Source organism: Narcine bancroftii, chromosome 1, assembly GCF_036971445.1.
Source record: "Narcine bancroftii isolate sNarBan1 chromosome 1, sNarBan1.hap1, whole genome shotgun sequence".
In the NCBI taxonomy this organism is placed as follows: Eukaryota; Metazoa; Chordata; class Chondrichthyes; order Torpediniformes; family Narcinidae; genus Narcine; species Narcine bancroftii.
This window is the reverse complement of record NC_091469.1, coordinates 354,584,292-354,608,351: the sequence shown is the minus strand read 5'-3', so window position 1 is coordinate 354,608,351 and position 24,060 is coordinate 354,584,292. Positions and strand designations below refer to the sequence as shown.

Here is a 24,060-nt window from a genome sequence, read left to right as displayed (position 1 = left end):
TTGTCAAAGTAGCTTTAGCGGTCGTTTAAAATAATGTATTGCAATTACTTGGAAGTCCGATTCTCCCTTATGCATATAGCGCAATGGACAGCGGAGATAAATAGCTGCATACCCTATGGAAAAATTGCGTACAATTTAAAGAACAAATATACATTTATCAAAATATGGCAGCTATATTTGGACCATATAGGAGCCCAATTATAATAAAAATTAGGATAATAATGGATGCTGCTATATAAACAAATGTGACTTCCCCGTATAGATTTTTTTAGTTTTATGGTTAATATAAATGAGAGTTCTGATGTGTGTATTTATATTTGTGGAGTGGGGATTACTATGTTTGTTTTTTGCATGAAAAAGTTGAATATATTGTGATATTGAAGATTTTACTCTATATTTATAAAAAAGAAAAATAAAATATTCAAAAAAAATGTGGGACCTGCTGAGTTTCTCCAGCACTTTTGTGTATTAAACAACAATCACTCTGGCACTGCACAAGTTAGAACTTGCCAGTTGAAAATGAGCCATGTATCCTGTTTCTTTTCTTTTAATCTTTTAAGAGATGTGTAATGAGATCTTTTCATTAGATCTTTTATTTAATGTTTTCAGAAATTCCACAAACACCATATCTGCTAATTCTCCTTTCTCCACCTTCCTGGATACATTCCAAAGGAAAAGGTTTTGCGAAGCATCGTAGAGATTCAATATAAAGGAGATTTTGGCAAAGTAAAGACTTGAAATTTGATAACCCCTTTCACGTAACTTCAGGTTTTGAAGTGTCTTTGAACACTGGTGACTATAATAGGAAAGTAGGAAGCAAATTTGTGCATAGCCACATCTTGCTGGGATACTAATCAGCTTAAATGTATTTGTGATTTTGATTCAAGGAAAATTATTGCCAAACATAGCCGGAATAACTAGTCTGGAATTCAGAATAGGTTCTTTAAATGCAGCTGAAACAACAGACCAGGTCATTTCATAGGTGGTCATTATCTCATGAAGCTGCCCACTAGTACATCAGTTGCCTCCCTACCAGCTTTGGTTATGTATGCAAAGTACATTTTAGTGCAACTGGAAATGACTGTTTTTTTTTAAAAATGTGATGATGGGAAATGCTGTTTGTGTACAGCTACTGGGAAAACTGGTGGCACCAGGGCAACACAAGGGAAACAACAAATAGAACTACAGACTCACAACTCCATATATTTTGGTCGCATCCTGACCTGGAGTGCTGTCTTTGTGGAGTTTGAGTATTCTGTCAGTGTGTGGGATGCTCAAGTTTCTCCCACAAGTCACTAATGTTGAGGTGAGTGGTAGAATCTGAGCTGGGTAGGAGTTGAAGGAATTGTGGAGAGAATAAAATAAATGGGACTACAATGGGATGAGTATAGATGGGTGATGATAGTTGATGTAGGCTAAAGTCTGTACCTCTATGATTCTACACATTGTTCAGGTTTCTCCATAGAGTTGAATTTTATCGATCTCAACTTCCCCGTGGCATGTTAGTATTTCCTCTTAAACTTTTCCACTTGAAACGTGCTCTTTTAAAACATGTGTTGTACTCTAATAAAGTGGAACAAGTACATGTTTTAAAACTATAACAGAGGAGCAGAAGTAAAGTCTCTACCATTCCTTCAAGAGCTTGTCCATTCTTCCACTCAGCCCCACTCCCCATAATCTTTGATTCCCTGACCTATCAATATCTGCCTTAAATTCACCCAACAACCAGCTCCCATGGTAGAAAATTTTACAGGTTCACCACACTGGCTAAAGAAATTCCTCTGCATCTCAGTGTTAAGTGGGTGTCCTTCAATCTTGAAATTATGCCCTCTTGTCCTTGACTCCCCGAGCAGACGAAGCAGCTTTTCTGCATCTTCTCTGCCCAGGGCTTTCAACATTTGAAATGCTTCAATGAGGTTCCCCCTCATTCCTCTGAACTCAAAGGAGAACAGTCTGAGCTTTCAAATGTTCGTTTATGCTAATCCCTTCATTTCTTGAATCATTCTCATGATTCTTCTCTTAGTGCTATCCGATGCCAGCACATTCTTTCTTAATTAAGGAGCTCAAAACTACCCTGTACTCCAAGTGATGCCTCACTGTATTCATCGCCCTTTTCAATTTCATTTCCAAAGTACGCTGTGTTAAATCCTAAATCTTAGGCTTGCAATTTTGCAAAATTGACTGCCTATCCTTTCTCACAATCTCACTATTTGTGTAACTTCTGCTCTATTCGCTGCCTCTCATTCTAGTTTCAATCCTGCTGCCAAACTCATTTGCACCCTCCCCAGCAGCTGTAGCAACTGTCACCCAGGATATCAATCCCCCTCCCATTGAGGTGCAAACTGGCATTTTTGGCCCAGGTACCTTCATCCAGTACCAACCAACACATCATATTGTATTTTGTGAGAGTCATCTGTCTAAGTTAAGATGGGAAGGCTGTACACAGCTTCAGACAAAGTGATTAATGCAATGTGTGACCGTGGTTTGAATCCACAGGTATCTATGAAGATTTTTTTACTTCCTCCTGTGTCCACATGGGGTTAGTATTTAGATGGACTTGTGGGTTAGGGGTGCCTGTAAAGTGGTGTATCTCCAAATTACATTTTAAATTAATATGCTATACAACTCCGATTATCCAAAATTGTATTACAGGTACACAATCTTTTATCCAGACATCTAAAATCCAGAAAGCTCCAAAATCCGGCAAGTGGGGAGAGATACCGGCAGCGCGACTCGGGCGGGCGAGGGGGCAGACTGGCAGCGCGACTCAGGCGGGCGAGGGGAGGAAATCGGCAGCGCAACTCGGGCGGGTGGTGGGGGGAGACAACAGCGTGACTGGAAGGGAGTGGGGGGTGGATACGGCAGCACAAATCGAGTGGGCTTAAATCTGAAAAAATCTGAAAATCGGAACACACTGTCCCCCAAGGGTTCCAGATAAAGGATTGTGTACTTGTATCTGAAATTCTTAGTTCACCAACTTTTTTTTGACCCAGACATGAAACGATCAGAAATCCTCAGTTATCCAAAAAATTTTCAGAGCTGAATTGGCATCGCAGATTGAAAATTGGTGAGAATTAAATAGTTTTAAAAAGCCTTCTCTTGTTGTTTAAATTGTTTTACAAGTGATTTGCTGTTGCTACTGAGCTGTTTTTTTAAAATTACCAGTTATCCAAAAATATCATTTATCCAAAATAAGCATGGTCCTGACCATTTTGGATAATCGGATTTGTACTTAGATCCATTGGAACATGTCTAGAATTGATCTAAGTTTAGATTCTAGTCTTGACCGTAATGCCTTTTTTACCTACCTAAAGTTCTTTGCTCTATTTCTTTGATTTGTTGAAATCACATGCCTTATCATCTCTACATGTTTCCCTTATGGTAAGTTGAGAAAGTGACCTAAATATATTGCAAATTCAAGCAGATTGTTTTCTGGAAACAATTGGCATTAATTTTAGAAAAGTCACAGCAGTGCACTCAATTATTTGATATACCAGTTATTACCAAGGCCTCGTGTTGCAATATGAGATTTTCTAGTTCATAGCATTTTACAGAATTAACAGACCATTTGTTCATACCATCAGCTTCTGTAACTAATTTCTTCATATTGTCTTTCCCTATTTTATCTGTTAATATTAACTATAGTACCATCCATCATGTTTGGGATAAAGACACTTTTATATATTTTTGCCTTTGTGCTCTACAGTTTTAAATTTGTAATCAAACAATTAACATATAATTAAAATGCACATTCCTGATTTTTTTTCAGGGTTATTTCTATACATATTTACAGTGCTTTTTTTTTAATACAGAGAGCCCTCATTTCAGAGCACCGTAATATTTGGGATATATCTTAAAGTAGTCATGTTTAGTACTTTGTTGCATATACCTTGCATGCAATGACTGCTTGCACAAGGTGCAGAGTATCTTCTCTGGTAATGCTTTGCCAGGCCTCCACTGCAGCCATCTTCAGCTGCCTATTTTGGGAGCTTGTCCCCTTGAGATTTCTCTTCAGCATGTGGAAGGCATGCTCAATTGGATTTAGGTGACTGACTTGGCCATTCAAAAATTTTCTAGTTTTTAGTTTTGCAAAACTCCTTTGATGTTTTAGCATTACATGTAGTCTCCTGGGTTAAAACGAATTTCATTACCTAGGTCTGTCTTTATTTAGATTGTGTTTTAAGTCAAAATAAGTACAAACTGTCCTTGTTTAGCGCAAATTCATCAAATGTTTATCTTAGTATATCGCATATATAGTATATATTTTGTATTTTATTCTAAGCATGTAAAATATTTAAACACTTCCAAAAACACTACAACATCTTAAACATAATAATACAGTACATAATTGGGTGATGTAGGAGAAGGTGATGGAGGCTACTGAGGAGGGCCTGATGCTGGGGAGTCAGGGTTTGATTTTTGCCACGTTCAACTTGGAGGTCGAATCAGCTGCAAAGAAGCATCTGTTGATTTCTAGCTGCCTTTAACCCAATGAGGCAGTAAAGAGTCACCAAGCTGTTTGTTCACAAGTCACTTGTAAACCAGACAAAAATAAGAGTACAACATGGTTAATGCGTTCCAATCAAGTTCAGTGCAATGGAAAACTGCACTGTTCGAAGCATTACTGCAATACACTTTAATGTAATATGTTTTAATGTTATAAAATGGTTACCTAAAACTGATCTTTATTGGCAATCAGTGAACATTGTTTAAGAAAATATTTGTCTAATGTAGTTTACTCCCAACTCTAATTTGTTGTTCAATTGTTTGGAAACTCACTGGTCTGCCCTTAATCCTAACCCTAATGCGTTGTTCAGTGGTTTGGAAACTTACTGGGCTAACCCTAATGCAGGAATTCCCCTCCATACAAACTGATGTTGTTCACTGGTTTGGAAACTTGCTGGTCTGCCGCATCCGAGCGGAGATGGAGAAAGAAATAGATTCCTATCAGTGTAAGGCAGCGTGCTGCAGGATCGTGCAGGGTCCCTTTCACAGCAGAGGCAGAAATAACTTTAAACACAGCCACTTAACTCTCTATTCCACAGATCAGTGTGTATATTTCAAATACTTTAAACTAGAATCTTCCAAAGTATTATGGGGTGGTTGAAATAGCAACAACAATAAACTTGAACGTTGAAAATTTAAGACTATGGGTCAAAAAAAGTTTCATGCAGCCTACTCTCTCACGACACTGACTCAACCATGCTCGAATCAGAAGCTGACTGAATTCTACTTCCAGCTGGGTTGTAGGTTTGTAAGTACAAATTGTTTGTAAATTGAACGTTTTTAATCCAGAGACTGACTATGTATGGAATCATTGTCTTGCTGTAAAATGAAGCAAAGCCCAATGAGTTTGGAGGCATTTATTTACTCACACTCAGAATTAATTTTGCTTCGTTTTGATACATTATCAATGAAGATAATTATGCCAGTACCTATAGCAACCATATATGCCTAGGCCATAACACCCCCACCACAATGTTTCACAGATTAGGTGTTATGCTTTGGGTCTTGGGCATTTCCTTTACACCTCCACATTTTGCTCTGATACAGGTTAATCTTGGTCTCATCTGTCTAGAAGCCCTTTTTCCAGAATTCTGTGGGCTCTTAAATACTTCTTGGCAAACTGTAATCTAGCTGTCATGTTTCTGTGGCTAACTGGTTGTTTGCATCTTGCATCTTGTTCATAAAGTTTTCTGTCAACAGTAGTCCTTGACACATTCACACCTGCCTTCTGAAAAGTGTTTCTGGTCTGTTTGTCAGGTGTTTGGGAGTTGTCTTCATTATAATGAGAATTCTTCAATCATCAACAGTGGAGGTCTTCCTTGGAATACTAGTCCCTTTATGATGACTGAGCTCACCAGTACACTTTCTTTTTAATGATTTTAGTCATTCTAAGGTTTGGCGATGTCTCTTTTTTATTCATAATTTTCAGCCTCATAATGGCTTCTTTGACTTTCATTGGCACAACTCTGGTCCTCGTTGAGAACTGACAACTACAGTCTCTGAATGTGGTCAAAAGTTTAGAAACAAACCTAGCTCTCTTATAACTGCACAAATGAAGCAATTAAACATACGTGAGTACTCACAAACTCTTGTGAAGCCAAATGTCTCAAACATGGGGCCTTGAAATGGGGGAACTGTATAAAAAGTGCTGTAATTTGCAATATGGTCAAAGCAAAATGTATACAAATGACCGTGAATTAAATCTGGAATGTGCATCTGAATTTATTCAATTGCAAATTTAAAACTGGAGTACAGGGGCAAATAAAGGAAAAAAGTGTTTTTGTCCCAAACATTATGGAGGCCACTGTATTCAACTAAGTATTCAGTGTATTCAAGTTCATTAGCACTTATATGAAAAGAAAATCTCCCTGTACTCTTGAAATATTTTATCAAGTAATTTGTGATCATTTAACGTAGTTATGACGATTAGAAATAGTTTCCCTATCTGTATGGTAATTTGGATCCCTATCAAAAGAGACATCCCCATTTGGTTCAAATCCAAGGTTCTGCATCCTTGGTTCCATTTTAGGAAATCTTATCTATTGTGACAGATTGTATCATATTTTGTATATAGATATGTTTTTGAAGGAGATGGATTGTGAGGGTAATGTAGGTCACAAACACTTCACAAAACAGATCTTGTTTAAAATGCAAGAGCTTTGCTGAAACCAGGCACTGCAGGCCTAGTGCCTTTGTAGGGACAATGAAAAATGCCTTGCTAGAGGTTTTCATAGGAGGTGCAAATAGAAGAACCCGAGCTCAAGAGACTTCACAAATAAGTGTTAGTTGGATATGCTGTGGAGTAATGGATTAATGTTTTGAAACCAACAGATGAACGGGCTCATGTTTGTGTCCGGTATCACAATCTGCCTGGTTGCAGTTTGCTGTTCTAAGAAAGTTGTGTGGTTTTTCAAGCAGAGAGAGAGACCAAACAGGCTTTCTCTAAGAGAGAACTGGTTTCTGCAGTCATTGCAAGCTGGCAGCTTATTGAAACACCATTTTGAAGATAGGTTGAGAGTTCTAAGTTCAGCCTGTTGAAAACCCTTGCTGTCCATACAAAAGGAAATGGCTAGCTAGAGTGTTTCTTCTGAAATAAGGGAAACAAAAGGAACTCTGTGGTGACCTGCAGAAGAAGAGGTTATCATTTGGAAAATCCATGATGTGGCAAGTCTCTTCAGTAAGACACTGAAGTGGCTGATAAGAGGGAATCAGTTTGTGTGTCCAACGAGCAACAAAACTCTCTCTGAAACCAACAAGAACCTTCTTGACTGGTAACCAATTACCATTAAGCACCAGAGTTTAGTGAAAATTCATAAATGTTAAATTTTGTGCACAGTAGAGGAATTGCCTGATACTGGTGAACTTGGAAGAGTGAGAAGTGAGATTGAGCTGTGAATTAAAGAACTTTTCTGAACTTGTACACATTACATACACGTGCACTTAGAATTAGAAGGGGGTTATTAGGTTAAATTAATAGTAATAAGTTAAAGTTTGATCCTGTTTTTATGTTTAAAGAAAATTTAAAAATGACTTTTGCTTAAGTAACCATTTGTCTTGGTGAATTTCTATTGCTGCTGGGTTTTGGGGTCCTCTGATAATGCACTTGTGTTACTTGAGCTGAGATTCAAGTGATTTTCCATTATTGCTTCCCTTTGCAAGCATCTAATATAGCAGTTTAAAATTGTCCTAACATTGTTAAAGACCTTCAAGACTCCTTGTTCCTTAACCTCCAAAACTGTGCACTGTGATTTATTACTCTCCCCTCATTATGATATAAACATATTATTTTCCACATTACATCATCAGTTTGGATTCTGCTTCTTCAGCTCATCTGGCTAAGTCATCCTATGGTCTAGTACAGGGGTGGCCAAACTGCAGCTCGCAAGCCACATTTAACATTTAATGTGTAGCTCGTGGAAATATGTTGGCTGGAGGAGATACCAGCACTCCCGAAACTGCCATGACACTGAATCCCTGCAACCAGACCAGGAAGTTTCAGGACAGTTACAGCCTGGACTACATGACAATGAGAGGAAAGAGGGAGTGGTCAATGGAGGAATGAAGCGAGCAATGCATACTGAAGTTGAGTTCTCCTCGTTTGGGGTGGGCGGCCACACAACAGAAGAGTGCTGGGAGGCTCAGGCAAATCTGGGGGTCCTCCTCAGGGAGTGGCCACAGACTTGTCCTGCAAAGCTCTGCCACAGAGGTGAGGTGACTGTTCAGACACTGTGGTGGGGGGTGGGAGTGGTGAGTAAGATGATGATGAGATTAGAGGCTATAGGAGATCCCCAATAAGGATCTCATTCTGGTGCCAGGACAGAACTGGCAGGAGCAGTGAAGATCCTGTCAATGGTAATGGGTAAGCCCTGGCCCCACAGTTGGAGAGTTAGCACTAGGCAACGCAGAGGTTAGACCACTCCACTTCCAGCAGCCACTCCATTCTGTTGATAACTGAAGAGGGGAGTGGAGGGTAGGATAGGGAGGAGCACAGCTCTGTTCAACCCCCACACACACCCCCCCCAACCCCCGGCCTTCCCCTGCTGCTATTGGGTCACTTCCCACATCATTTGAGCCTGCTTCCATGTTTTGTGAGATCACAACTGATCTGACCTTGGACCCAGCTCCACCTTTCCCCCCATAACACTTCCCTATGGTGCAAAATCTGTCTTACTGCATCTTGAATTTATTCAATGAGGCAGCATCTGCTGCTCCCTTGGGCAGAGACTTCCACAGAAAATCAGCCAAGATTTTGAAAATAGTTGGTATTTATCTTTTGATTATTGAAACAATTACAAATTATCAGTTGAAAAACAACATTCATGAATTAATATTACACATGTGTATTTCATATTTTCTAATAAATATTTTAGATAAAAATTATGCATGCAAGTTAAAAATGTATAAACTATTTTTTCATGTCTTGTGGCTCTCAAACATCTTAAGTATATCTTATGTGGCTCTTATGTTATTTGCTGCATTTCTGAGTTTTACAGAGTTTTAAAGTTATTCCCGTATGGCCGGATCAAGGTCACTGCTATACATTAGATTATGTGGTTATCTTATTGACTATACATCCTTTTAGCTGTAAGATCAATTATTCAGCACTCATGTCAGTATTTCTCACTGCCACTGTTCTGTTAATTTTCCCATCAATTATTGTCTGACCCAGATTCCTTTGGCATTTTCTAAAATGTCCTCTTTTTAGTTGTGCAAATTTGCACTTTTGATTGAGTCCTTGCTATATGCTTTGCTTTAATCATAGTGGATGTATGATCAATTTCCCAAATGTTCTTCCACTATACATAGTGTTTTCCATTGATGTAGTAAGCATGATTTTGTAACAAGACATTTCCTGAAAGCAGTGGTTCTCAACCTTTTTCTTTCTACTCACATACCACTTTAAGTAATCCCTATGCTATCGGAACTCTGTGATGAGTAAGGGATTGCTTAAGGTGGTATGCAAGTGGAAAGGGAAAGTTGAAAATCACTGCTCCAGACCCAATTGTTACTGAAATATTTTGCTTGAGAAAAATTGTCATTGATCCTTTTCATTTGGAGTTATGAAACCGTGCATATAACAAGTCAATTAGGTACGATTAAAACAATGGTTTTCAAACTTTTTCTTTCTATCCAAATGCCAACTTACTAATCATAGAGTCCCAAAGACATAGGGAATATTTGAAGTGGTATGTGAGTGGAAAGAAAAAGATTGAGAATTACTGCCTTAAAGGAAGCAACTTAAAAGGCTTTATAAAAATGCAATCTTGTTTGACTTTTCTTTGTTCCTCGCACTTCACAGCCAGTGAATTTTTAAAGCATATTGTTACGAGACCAAAGGACTCAAAAACTAGCAGCAACTGAAATTCACCAAGGCAATGGCTACTTAAACAAAACTGGGTTTATTTTCTTAATACATAACAATGAGATCAATTCTTGTTACTATTAACTTTATCCCTTTTTAATTCTAAGCGCACATGTATGTAATGTTTATGTGTTCAGGAAAGTTTTTTTTTAACTGTCCAATCATTAACTTTTTACTTCTCCAAGTTCTCTGGTTTCAGGGCAATCTTCCATACTGTGCACAGAATTAAACAGTTATTATATTTACCAGGCTTCGATGCTTTAACTTAAGTTGTGACTTTGTTTATTTCAGAAAGATATTGTTGGACACACAAACTGATCTTCAATCAGCAATTTAAGTATCTTGCCAAAGAAACTTACCCCCTCTTGGGTTTTTCCAAAAGATAACATCTTCTAACAGGTTACCAAAAGGAGTTCTTCTTTTTCCCCATTCCAGGAGAAACACAATAACTAGCCTCAACCTCTGCAATTGACTGCAGGGATTTAGAATAGGCTGAACAGAACTCAAAACCTGTCTTGAAATGGGGTGGGGGGGGAGGAGTCACGTGATGGAGTAGTGGCCGGTAGGGTAAAACCAGCCCTCTCCAGAAAAGAAGAAAAAAAGTTAAGAAAAGACAAAGTTCAATAAATACAAAATATAAGAATTAAAAGATAAAGTTACAAAGAAGAGAAAGAAAATGGAACCCAAGAAGGAAAAAGTAAAAACAACGGGAATAAAAAAGATGATAAGACACCGGAAAAGAAAGGAGAAGGCCTTACCTGCACAAAGGAACGGGGAGCTGTGGTGGAGAAGATCGCCCGCTCTCCGAGGTTGGTGACAGCACACACACACACCCCCCCCCCCCCGACCAGTGGACTGCAAAAATGGCTCTCTGAGCCAAACAAAATGTGCAGTGCGCAATCCAAAGTGAAGGAAAACACTGACAGGAGGGGAACTCAGCCGAGGAGCGGGCAACCACGGCGTGACCAGCTGAGGGATGCCCGACACCAGGGCTCTCAGCTGGAAGATAAGGAAAGTGGCAGGAGAGGGAGTGAAGTACCAGGTGAGAAAGAAAGTTGACGGGGTGAAAGGAAAGAGGAGCAGCAGCAGGATGGATGCTCAACAGATGAGCAGCTCAGAAGAAGAGGACCAACAGCAAGAGGCCAAGCAAGAAGAGACCCGACAAAGTGAGACAAGCTAATCAGAAGAGACACGGATACAGAAGAAGATCAAGATCTTCACAGAGGAATAGAAGGTAAAACATGGACAGAATATAGATAAAAGTTTTTTTTAACAAATGAGAGCATTAAAAGAATGGTTGTCATTAGAATTTTGTGCAATTAAAAGAAAAATGAAAACAAGATAAAATACAAAGATTAGAGCTAGTCATGACAGAAATAGGGAAAAGAGTAGAAAATGTGGAAGAATGAGAAACAGCTGTAGAAATGGAAGTAAATGACTTAAGAGGAAAATTTGAGGAAAGTGATAAAAAAAATTAAAGAGACACAAGAGTTGTTATCTCAGAAAATTGATATGTTGGAAAATTATAGTAGGCGAATCAACATAAAAATAGTGGGCCTGAAGGAAGATGAAGTAGGCACAGATATGAAGGAATTTATAAAAGAATGAATCCCGAAGGTCCTGGGAATGACAGAATACAGGAAGGAATGGAAATAGAAAAGGCACACAGAACACTAGCTCCTAAACCACTGACACATCAAAAACCAAGATCCATTTTAGTAAAATTTTTGAGATATACGGCAAGAGAAAACATACTGGAGCGGGCAAGGAATAAAATTAGAGAAGACAATAAACCATTGGAATACAAGGGTCAAAAAATATTTTTTTACCCAGACATAAGTTTTGAACTCTTAAAGAAGAGGAAGGAGTTTAATACAGCAAAATCGATCCTATGGAAAAAGAGTTATAAATTCATGTTAAGACATCCAGCTGTGCTTAAAATATTTATCCCTGGGGAGCAAAGCAGACTGGTCTCGGATCCGGAGGAAGCATAAGAATTTGCAAAACGCTTGCAGGACAGAAGGGGAGATGAAGAGATATAATAAGAATGAAAAACAGTGATAAAATATATATAAAGATGTAAAAACAATGTATATGTAAAGAACTAACTAAAGAAAGGAAAGAGAAGGGAGGGAAGGAAGGAAGTAAGGGGAAAAAAGGGAGAACTTTGTATATGTGTTTTTTAAAAAAAAGTTTTCGGGGGGGTGGTTGGGGAGGGGAGAGAGAAGAACCATCACTGCGAAATTAGTTGATGCTTGCAAGCAGGTTTGCAATCCAAATGGAATGGGAATTGTGGTTGCCTGGCAAGAGATAAGGGGCAACTCAGAGAGGGGAGGATATTTGGGGTTAAGGGAATATTGGATGTGGGAGTTGTTGGAGTGTTTTATGTTTTAAATGTGTTGTCATACATTGAGTTTAAATAGGGAAAACTCAGATGAAAATGGGGAAAGGGGGGATGGTGGTGGTGAGGAAGCGGAAATGAGGTGAAAACAGGATATGAGATGGCCACGTTGAACTATATGACTATAAACATTAATGGAATACATAACCAAATTAAAAGGAAGAAGCTATTAAATTTACTGAAAAAAGAAAAATAAGATATAGCATTTGTGCAGGAAACACATCTAACTGAAGTGGAACATAACAAATTAAAGAGAGACTGGGTAGGGCACGTAGCAGCAGCATCATATAATTCAAAAGCTAGAGGTGTAGCTATATTAATTAATAAAAATTACCAGTCAAAATAGAGGAGGAAATAATAGATCCAGCAGGGAGGTATGTAATGATAAAGTGTCAGATATATTCAGAATTTTGTCTATATGTTTGCACCAAATGAGGAAGATCAAAAGTTTATGCAAGATATCTTTTTGAAGATTGTAGATACACAAGGAAATATATTGAAAGGAGGGGATTTTAACCTTAATTTGGATGCAGTGTTGGATAAAACTGGACAAAAGACTAGTAAAAAGAATAAAGTGGCCAAGTTGATGGTTAAACCAATTCAGGAAATGTAACTTGTGGATATTTGGAGGAGGCAGCACCCAAGAGAGAATGAATACTTTATATTATTCAAGTAGTCATAAAACATACTCAAGGATTGATATGTTTTTGTTGTCGGCCCATATTCAAGAGAGAGTTAGGAAAACTGAATATAAAGCTAGATTATTCACCCCTGTTATTAGCAATAGAACTGGAGCACATCCACCAAGAACATTAGATGGAGGTTAAATTCCATGCTACTTAAAAGGCAGAAATTTAGAGAGTTTATTGAACGCCAAAATTAAAACATATTTTGAAATAAATACGGAATCAGTGAAAGACAAATTTATATTATGGGATGCAATGAAAGCCTTCATTAGAGGGCAGCTAATAAGTTATGTAACTAAGATGAAAAAAGACTACAATCAGGAAATCTTCTTTGGCTTGGCTTCGCGGACGAAGATTCATGGAGGGGGCAAAAAGTCCACGTCAGCTGCAGGCTCGTTTGTGGCTGACAAGTCCGATGCGGGACAGGCAGACACGATTGCAGCGGTTGCAGGGGAAAATTGGTTGGTTGGGGTTGGGTGTTGGGTTTTTCCTCCTTTGCCTTTTGTCAGTGAGGTGGGCTCTGCGGTCTTCTTCAAAGGAGGTTGCTGCCCGCCAAACTGTGAGGCGCCAAGATGCACGGTTTGAGGCGTTATCAGCCCACTGGCGGTGGTCAATGTGGCAGGCACCAAGAGATTTCTTTAGGCAGTCCTTGTACCTTTTCTTTGGTGCACCTCTGTCACGGTGGCCAGTGGAGAACTCGCCATATAACACGATCTTGGGAAGGCGATGGTCCTCCATTCTGAAGACGTGACCCATCCAGCGCAGCTGGATCTTCAGCAGCGTGGACTCGATGCTGTCGACCTCTGCCATCTCGAGTACTTCGACGTTAGGGATGAAAGCGCTCCAATGGATGTTGAGGATGGAGCGGAGACAACGCTGGTGGAAGCGTTCTAGGAGCCGTAGGTGGTGCCGGTAGAGGACCCATGATTCGGAGCCGAACAGGAGTGTGGGTATGACAACGGCTCTGTATACGCTTATCTTTGTGAGGTTTTTCAGTTGGTTGTTTTTCCAGACTCTTTTGTGTAGTCTTCCAAAGGCGCTATTTGCCTTGGCGAGTCTGTTGTCTATCTCATTGTCGATCCTTGCATCTGATGAAATGGTGCAGCCGAGATAGGTAAACTGGTTGACCGTTTTGAGTTTTGTGTGCCCGATGGAGATGTGGGGGGGCTGGTAGTCATGGTGGGGAGCTGGCTGATGGAGGACCTCAGTTTTCTTCAGGCTGACTTCCAGGCCAAACATTTTGGCAGTTTCCGCAAAGCAGGACGTCAAGCGCTGAAGAGCTGGCTCTGAATGGGCAACTAAAGCGGCATCAATGAAAGCCTTCATTAGAGGGCAGCTAATAAGTTATGTAACTAAGATGAAAAAAGACTACAATCGGGAAATAGAGCAGTTGGAAAGGGAGATAGTAAGTACAGAAAAGGAACTAGCAACAAGGGATGATATAACGAAAAGGAGAGAATTTGCGGACAAAAAATAAAATACGAAACATTACAAACGTACAAGGTGGAGAAGAACATAATGAAAATAAAGCAAAAGTATTACAAACTGAGAAAAAACACAAATATTAGCATGGCAACTTAAAACAGAACAAGCTAAAAGAACTGTATTGGCATCAAGGAAAAAGGACAAACAAATTACATATAACCCAATTGTAAGGAATTTTATGAACATTTATACCAAACTGAGGACGAGGGGAAAGATGATAAAATAGAAGAGTTTTTAGCTAAAATTGAACTGCCGAAATTGCAAGAAGAGGAACAAAACAAACTGATAAAACCATTTGAAATAGAGGAAGTACAGGATATATTAAAAAAGCTGCCGAACAATAAAACGCCTGGAGAGGATGGATTCCCAATAGAATTCTATAAAACATTTAAAGAGTTATTAATCCCTCCTCTCCTGGAAGTAATGAACCGGATAGAAGAAACACAAAACTTGCCAAATTTGTATAAGACAGCAATAATTACAGTAATATCAAAGACGGGAAAGGATCCACTAACACCAACATCATATAGACCAATATACCTACTTAATTCAGATTATAAGATAATAGTGAAATTATTAGCATACAGATTGGCCGATTGTGTACCAAAAATAGTAAAACAAGATCAAACTGTATTTATTAAGAAAAGACGAACAGCAGATAATGTCTCTAAACATATTAATCTAATTCATGCAGTTCAAGGAAATAAAAAGCTAACTGGCTGTTGCTTTAGACGCAGAAAAAGCCTTTGACAGAGTAGAATGGAATTATTTATTTAAAGTATTACAGAGGTTCAATCTACCAGAAAAATATATTAATTGGATTAAAACATTATATAATGGACCATTGGCGAAGGTAACAGTAAATGGATATGTATCGAACCAATTTAAATTTAGTAGGTCAACTAGACACAGATGTCCATTAATCCTTCACTGTTCGCTTTAGCAATGGAACCATTGGCAGAACTGATAAGAACAGAAAATAAAATAAAAGGGATAAAAATAAAGGAAAAGGAGTATAAAATCAGTCTATTTGCAGATGACATCATAGTATACTTAACAGAACCAGAAATATCAATAAAAGAATTTGAAGGAATATGGAGAAATATCGGGGTACAAGATCAACGCAAATAAAAGTGAACCAATGGCAATGAATAATGCGGATTACACAGAGTTTAAAAAAGAATCACCATTTAAATGGCAAACACAAGCAATCCGATACCTAGGTATTAGGTTAGATAATAATTTAAGCCACCTGTACAAACTAAATTATCAGCCACTAATAAAGAAATTGCAGGAAGACTTAGAACATTGGAAAGAATTACCGCTAACGTTGATAGGGAGTGTAAATTGCATTAGAGTGAATGTCTTCCCAAGGATACAATACTTATTTCAATCGTTGCTAATTCCCTTAACAGAAATTCTTGAATGAACTAAAGAGAATAATAAGGAAATTCTTGCGGAAAGGGGGGGAAATCTGAGGATAGCTTTAGATAAATAAACAGAGAGGTACAACCTAGGTGGTTTGCAGTTACCAAACTTTAAAAATTATTATAGAGCAGCACAATTAAGGTATTTATCAGATTTTTTACCAGATAAGGGAAAAACCAGACTGGACTAAGAGAGAACTAGATAAAGTAGAGGAGAAAGTACCGGAACATATACTTTATAAGTGGGATGAAAAGCTGGTGCAATATAAAAGCTCACCAGTACTGCATCATTTACAGAATATATGGAAGAAGATCCACTTAGAAAGGGAAAAAACGAATTACCAAATACCAAAATTACTATTGACGCAAAATCCGCTAATCCCTTTTACAATAGATAACCTTTCCTTTAGAGAATGGGAGAGGAAAGGAATCAAAAGAATAGAAAATTGATTTTTGGGAAATAATTTATTAACATTTGAAGTACAAATTTGGAATAACTCATGGTAAATGTTTGCATGTCATCAGTTGAAAGCTTATTTAAAGGATAAATTGGGAAACAGACGGAGATTAGCTGAAGGAAGCAGCTTTGAATATGTGATTACAGACACAATGATAATTAAAAGATTTATAACGAACATGTACATTAAGCTGCAAGATAAGGAAAATGATGAAATAAGCTATAAACCCAAACAAAAGTGGGAAAAAGATTTAAACATAAAGATAAAAAATGAAACATGGGAAAAGTTAAGTTCTGAAACTATGAAGAATATAATAAACACAAGGTTATGCATGATACAGTATAATTGGTTACACAGGTTATATATCACACCCCAAAAGTTAAATAAATGGGATCCAACATTATCAGATAGATGTTTTCGCTGTAAGAAGGAAATGGGAACAACAGTACATTCAATTTGGGCATGTGAGAAAGTGAAAATGTTCTGGGAAGATCTAAATTACATATTAAATCTTCTTTCTTTGGCTTGGCTTCGCGGACAAAGATTTATGGAGGGGGGTAAATGTCCACGTCAGCTGCAGGCTCGTTTGTGGCTGACAAGTCCGATGCAGGACAGGCAGACACGGTTGCAGCGGTTGCAGGGGAAAATTGGTTGGTTGGGGTTGGGTTTGGGTTTTTCCTCCTTTGCCTTTTGTCAGTGAGGTGGGCTCTGCGGTCTTCTTCAAAGGAGGTTGCTGCCCACCGAAGGCAAAATCACAAAAAATAACATACCAAAAACTCCAGAGATCTTTCTTCTAAGTAATATAAGAAGTAAGGAATTAGGATAAAGCACAAAAAAGATTTATTATGATAGCCTTAGCAGAGGCTAAAAAATGTATAATGTCAACTTGGAAAATGGAAGAGAGCCTGAGAATACAACAATGATACATGGAAATGAATAAATGTATTCCATTGGAAAAAAATAACATATAATTCAAAAAAATAAAGTCGCATTATTTGAACAAATTTGGGAACCATACATGGAACATAACAGAGAGGGCTTGCCTAGGACCTCCACCCCCCCCCCCCCCAAAAAATGATAAGAAGACAAAATTACTTGATCCAGTGTGTAAAAGTAGATGACACATTTTTCTTGTTTATTTTTCATTGTGTGAAGACATTGTTTCATGGTTTTATTTTATATGTTGAATATTTATTGGCTTTGGAGGGGGGTGGGAAGGGGGGGAGGGAGAAAATGCCACTGTGTATATTTAATGAGAAACGTTTGTATATATTTTGGTTGATATGGTTCACAGTGTGAAAAATTAAAAAAAATATTTAAAAGAAATGGGGTGGGGCAGCACATCTGTCATTTTGCAGCCTTCATACGAAATGTCGCAGAATACTCTTCCAATAATGAATGTTTGCAAAACCATGTGGCCCCTCTGAGGACAACAAGCTTCAACCAGAATAGCAGCAAAATAGTTCTCAGTTCTTGAGCCTGGACACTGTTCAAACATGCTGGTCCATTAACACCTACTTGTGAAACTCACAAGCACTTCCTATTGTCTCTGCAAAGCCAACTGTGGACATGAAGTCTACTCTTGCATAGCAAATGAGATGTTTGCTTGTGAAATGTGACTTGATAACTAAACCTCAAAATCTTACTCTTAAAATATATTTTATAATTTTATTAACTTATTGTGTAATAATAATCATTTGTACAATGTTGAAAAAGTAGCAAAGTTGAGCAAATCAGCTATGAATATAAACAAATAGTGACGATAATGGCAGTGTTAACCTAGGGATAACTAACTGTTCCATAGTTCAGGATATTACTTCTTAGTAGAAGAATAATTTTAATGTATAATTAAACCCCTTTGAGCTACTTTGTTTTCTTTTGCATTTTTGTAGATAATAGGTGATTTTATTTAAATTTCATAATTATTTAGAAATTCAGGACACACTTTGGTATGTGGGTTCATTTTTTTACTTAGACATTAAGCACAGTTCCTGGTGTTAGAAACAGAATTACCTTTAAAGAAATTGCTCGAGACAAAAATTGAGAACAAAGAACATTTATTTTACAACAATGCAAAGTTGGGTGCTTCCCCTTACCCTGGGAATACACACATACACTGCGGCTCACCCAACTTTTATACAGTTGATTTCAGTATAGGAATACCCTCCCCCTTACATTCTTCTGCCTCCTGCTGGAGAGGTTTGGCATTAGGCAATCCTGCCTGCCTACGTGCTGTTTCTGTGCACTTGGTGGACCAGGGGGTATCCTGTCGGTGTCCCTTCATGTTATTGTCCTTATTCACACCTTCCTGATTCTCGGAGCTACAGTCTCTTGATATGCAGAGTTCGCTAATCCTGTCTAGGGTTAACTAATTTAATATGTATAACTTTGTAAATCTATGTAAGGTTAACTAATTAGATATGTAGAACTTGGTACTTCTGTCTAGGGCTAGGAGACCCTTATCTCATCCAGACTACCTCAACTTCCTACACTCTATTGTTCCTTACCGTTCCTTATCTTATTCATATGGTGGGCTCATTGATCTTGTCACAAAGACTAGAAGATTCTTATCTTAAATGTGCTGACTCAGCTTTCCTGCATCCTAATTCCCAAGCTCATCCTGTTTGTACTGGTTACATTCATTTACTAATGTATGAATTTTAGTTTCCTTCATGTTCATAATTTTAGATCAGTTTTCTCATCTCTCACAATCCTCACTTTTCTTTTAGATCAGTAATACTGATCTCTCACCATGATCAGTGTTACTGATCTTAGAGTTACTGGTCTCAGTGTTACTGATCCCTCCCCATCCTCACTTTTCTTTTAGATCAGTATTACTGATGTTGTAAAGTGCAAGGTGTTATTTTTCCCAGCTGGTCAATAACCGAATTGCAGTCTCTGTGTCGTTGGATAGAGTTAGGAAAACACTTTCTTTGGGGTATAGTGTTCTGACGAGGGGTTCGATGAATTAAAAACTGCAGCCAGGCAGGGGAGCACCATAAAGGTCAGAGTAGCGAGTCCAGCTGCTATAAAGGTTGTGAGTATCAGGCTCCAGTTTTTAGTAAAGAGTCTAGTCCATCCCACATCAGTCCGAGGTTGCCAAGTCTGAACATGGGCATGGGCAGATTCTCGTTGAAGTCCTGAAGCAGTGTCTTTAACCGCCTGACTGTTGTAAGCATTGTCCTGAACAAGTCTTTGAGAAACGCTGCCTTCAGCAGCGAACGAGTAGTCGAGAGTCAGGCGGTTCCGTTGAATTGTGGCTCGTATCTGCCGTTCCTCTTCAGCCCCGAACCCCAGGGCCACCGATCTCCGTTTGATGATGATGTTGAAGGCTGTTTGGAGTCTGATTAAACGATTGAAATGCCAAGCAGCTTTAGGGTACTGTAGCAGCTCACGTCGTTTGTAACTGGTGCTCCCCTTCACGGGGTGGTGTTTGTCATTTTGAATGTATGAGAGACCCAAAGGATGTTTGAGAAGAGACCAAGCTGGGGAGGATTGTTTCTTATCATTTAACCTGTGTTGCAGCTTGTCTGCTAACATTGGCATGAGTATCATTGAACTTGTGAATGCAAGCCTGTCTGTGTACATTAGCATATGTATTAACTCTCTCTCTCTGCGACATGTACAATCCTGACTACCATTCTGTCTGTCTTTGTCCCACCATGTCCTTTGTGCTATCGCTTTAAAACTCCTGTCTTTAATACCTGTGTAGGCTAAGATATAAATTAGATGTACTCCACTAAAGCTGTTCAGTTCCCCTGGTCCGTATTGGAATCCCTTGTTAACCCATATCCCACTATGACTATACATTAAATCTATGCCCTGTCTACATTCTAAAGGAAAATAATTGTCACCTCTGCTGCCTCTATCCCAGGAGGACTTAATACATTGTGAGTAATTAAGTGATGTCCCAGAAATGGAGAAGCAACAATTAAACAATAAAGTAATCGAGTGCTTTGTGAGCGAGTCATCATACCACTCCTATTCTCTTTTCTCTAGCTGTGGGGGAGGAGGGGAAGGTGCAGAAGGGTAGGGCATAGGAGGGGGAGGAAAGATAGGAGCCGGCATAGGAGGAACATAAGGTAGAGGGAGGGAATGTAAGCACATCCCACCCTTGTGGTTCAGGGACAAAAGGTTACTCTTTTTCTTTCAAAACCAATTGATCACACGATCCCCTGAGCCAGCAGGCTGCATATTCCCTGCTCTCTATGTTATCTCTCTGGTTTTGATAGAGCCAGATGTTCAAAGCTTGACACATCCAGTCATCCTCGGATCCGAGCTTTGGCCAGTACACGGAGCTCCCTTTAATCGGGTATTTAACCCAGTCTCTACAACAATACCTGACCATGGTCAGTTTGTCCTTTCCACGGGTCCTTCCCGTGCCCCACTCAGATAACATCATATTATTGTTTAATATCTCTGTATTAATTCGTTATTTACTATGTATTTTTCATATCTCTTTGAACTGTATGTGTTTAAAAATTATAATAATAAAAGATAGGAAAAGAAAGAAAGAAAAGATAACATCAACCCAGGCGGGCTGTACGTAGTTATCTGATCCTCACATCCTTTACCAGGATTCTCTTCCTTGCTACCCATACTTCCCATACTGATAGGCAAGTAAAATTCCTCTTACCGCGTTCCAGTAGCAAGGCTCTATCTAGCGCGCTTCCTTTCGTCGTTTGTTCTCAATGCCTCTTCTCGGATATCACTCGCTTCTTCCACTGACCAGCCACCCGTCGTCCGTGAGTCCAGCTGAATCAGCTGGGGTGCACCTACTCTCGTCGTCGGGCACTCTGTCAGTGGAGGGAGTGTGATCCCGGACGATCCCCCATTTGTTAGAAACAGAATTACCTTTAAAGAAATTGCTCGAGACAAAAATTGAGAACAAAGAACATTTATTTTACAACAATGCAAAGTTGGGTGCTTCCCCTTACCCTGGGAATACACACATACACTGCGGCTCACCCAACTTTTATACAGTTGATTTCAGTATAGGAATACCCTCCCCCTTACCTTCTTCTGCCTCCTGCTGGAGAGGTTTGGCATTAGGCAATCCTGCCTGCCTAAGTGCTGTTTCTGTGCACTTGGTGGACCAGGGGGTATCCTGTCGGTGTCCCTTCATGTTATTGTCCTTATTCACACCTTCCTGATTCTCGGAGCTACAGTCTCTTGATATGCAGAGTTCGCTAATCCTGTTTCTAACACTGGCCTTTCTGGCTCATAAGTTGTGAGTCTGTGGAACTTGTTGCCACAGGTGGCTGTGAAAGTGAATCCATTGGGTGTATTTAAGGCAGCGATTGACAGCTATTTGATTAGTCAGGGCATCAAAGTTTATGGGAGAAGGTAGGGAAGTAAGGCTGGAGGATGGATCAGCTCATAATGGAATGGTGGAACAGACTTGATGGGCCAATGGGCCTACTTTTCATATATCTTGTGATCTTAAGTTCATGCCTCCCAAATATACCAACCTACAATCCCTGTAGGTTTTTGGAGGGTGGGGGGAAATCCAAGCACCCAGTGGAAATGCACACAGACACATAGAGAACATACAAACTCCTTGTAGACAGTGCCAGATTTGAACCTGGGTCACTCACATTGTAATAGCATTGCACTAACCACTACACTAACTGTGCTGCTCAATTATTAAAGAATGGAATAGCTTTGAAATGTAATGTGGATGAGACTTTTTTTAATAATTGTATACGAATCCTAATTGTCAACTGTGTTTCAACATCACATTTTGAGGTATACATAATCATTGAACAATTCCACAACACTGTATTAAATTCATGTAAACTGTCTCAATTGGGTGAGCCTAGAATAATTACATTTTTAAAAAATGCTTTGGATTGTAGAGGCTGGAATTTTAAATCTTCTTAAACTGGCTAAAAAGTTCTCAAACAAATTTAATTTTAATTTTATATTCTCAAGTCAGGCAACCTGGAAAACTCGCCCTGTGCGTTTATTTCATTTATGATAGTTCACTGATAAATTGCAGATCAATGTGAAGGAGCTTTATAAAGAACAAAATACAGAAACTTGGTTTGTATTTCTTGAGCAGCAACAACAATGTTCACATTTGTCTTAGTAATATTGGGAATTTTTCTTTCTGCAGATTTTTGATGAAGTTGAGCCATGAGACTGTAACTATTGAGCTGAAAAATGGAACACAGGTGCATGGGACGATCACAGGTAAAGCAATAAGCTCAGAAACTTGGATGAGCACTAACAGTTAGTGCAATGCTATTAAAGCGCCAATAATCCAGGTTTGAATCCACCGCTCTCTGTTAGGAGTTTGTATGTTCTCCCCATATCTGCATGGTTGCTCCATTTTCCTCCTATGTCTCAAAAGATTTACGGGGTCAGTAGGTTAATTGGTTATGTGGATGTATTTGAGTGATGTGGGATGGAAGGTCCTATTATAAATTAAAATTTGAAACCTTGTAATCCACAGGTGGGAGTTAATTAAATTTTGGAATAAATAATTAGAATGGGCAACGGTGAGAATTCATTGGAATGTCATTAAAGCTTAAAATAAAAAATGTGCTGGAAATATTTATGTAGAGAGAAGTGGGTTAAAAAAATTATTTAGTTTTGCAGTAATTGTAAAGAGTAATTTGGTAGGGAAAGAGCACCCAACCTCAGTCACTGAAATGTTTGAGATTTGATCATGGAAAATTCAATGACAGAATAGTTTTGAATTGTTTTGCTTGGAGGAGGATTTTGAGATGAGGAGAACAGATGGTGAGGCAAGATGGAGAGAACATAGGTTGTGAAGATTCATGAAAATGCCTGTTAAAGGACTTCATGCACTTGTTAGAAAGAAAGTGAGTATTTTTAGACCTAAGCCAAGGTAACAGGCCTTTCCAGACCATAAGCCTGTGCCACCCAATTGACCTACAACCTTTTGAAGGGTGGGAAGAAACCAGAGCTCCTTCAGACAGCACCGAATTTGAACCCTGAACGCTGGCACTGTAACAATGCACTAACTGGGCCGCCCTTAATTTTAAATTGTTGATTATTATATCCTTCATGGCAATTAAACTTACACTGGACCCATTGATTGTCTGTCAGTCTATAAACATGAACATTGTTTTGAAATAAGTTGCATCATTGTTGAACATGCTCATGTGATATTGGTTGTAGCTTCTTCAGAGAAAGAAATTGCCTTTCATATTTTTAGTATGTCCCAGAAAGCTCCACGTTTCCTCGGTAGGGTTCCAGTTGTTTTTATAGTTTAATGCAACTGTCAATTTAAATAGCCTGATAATATGTTGTAATGGTGTTTGATAATTCTTCTAATACAGTACAACTCCGATAATCCAAAATCGGTTTCTCCAAAATCCTCATTTATCTGAATTTTTAAAAAAATTTCAGATAACTGAGGATATCCAAAACAAATCAAAAATACTCATTTATCCAAAAATTTTCTGGAGCTGAACTGACCTCATAGTTTGGGGAGAAAAAAACTCACCCGACATTAAACTATAACAACAATTGTCCTCGTTTCAGATAACTCCCTCCCCCATATCTATTTCTTATTTACCTTCCTCTATTGATTTTCCTCTCCAGCTCTCCCTCTCAAACTGCATGCCATTATCTCCCAGTTGTAAGCAGTCAGAAGAATCCTTTGTCCCAGTGTCAACAAGAAGAACGGCCTCCTGGGCAGGAGCTGAACCTCATGCTCAGTGGCCTTCCCTTCCCTTCCCTTCCCTCACACCCGACTCCCTGG

The 24,060-nt window shown here is 38.8% G+C and overlaps 1 protein-coding gene across 3 annotated transcripts in view; it reads left to right on the top strand.

The window, feature by feature from the left end:
• snrpd1 (small nuclear ribonucleoprotein D1 polypeptide) overlaps positions 1-24,060 on the top strand; it is a 32,510-nt gene that overhangs the window by 5,242 nt on the left and 3,208 nt on the right. For all 3 annotated transcript variants that reach the window (XM_069911586.1, XM_069911596.1, XM_069911577.1), the window contains exon 2: positions 22,444-22,520. In XM_069911586.1, the coding sequence (XP_069767687.1) occupies positions 22,444-22,520 (77 nt within the window). The remainder of the gene's footprint in view (positions 1-22,443; positions 22,521-24,060) is intronic.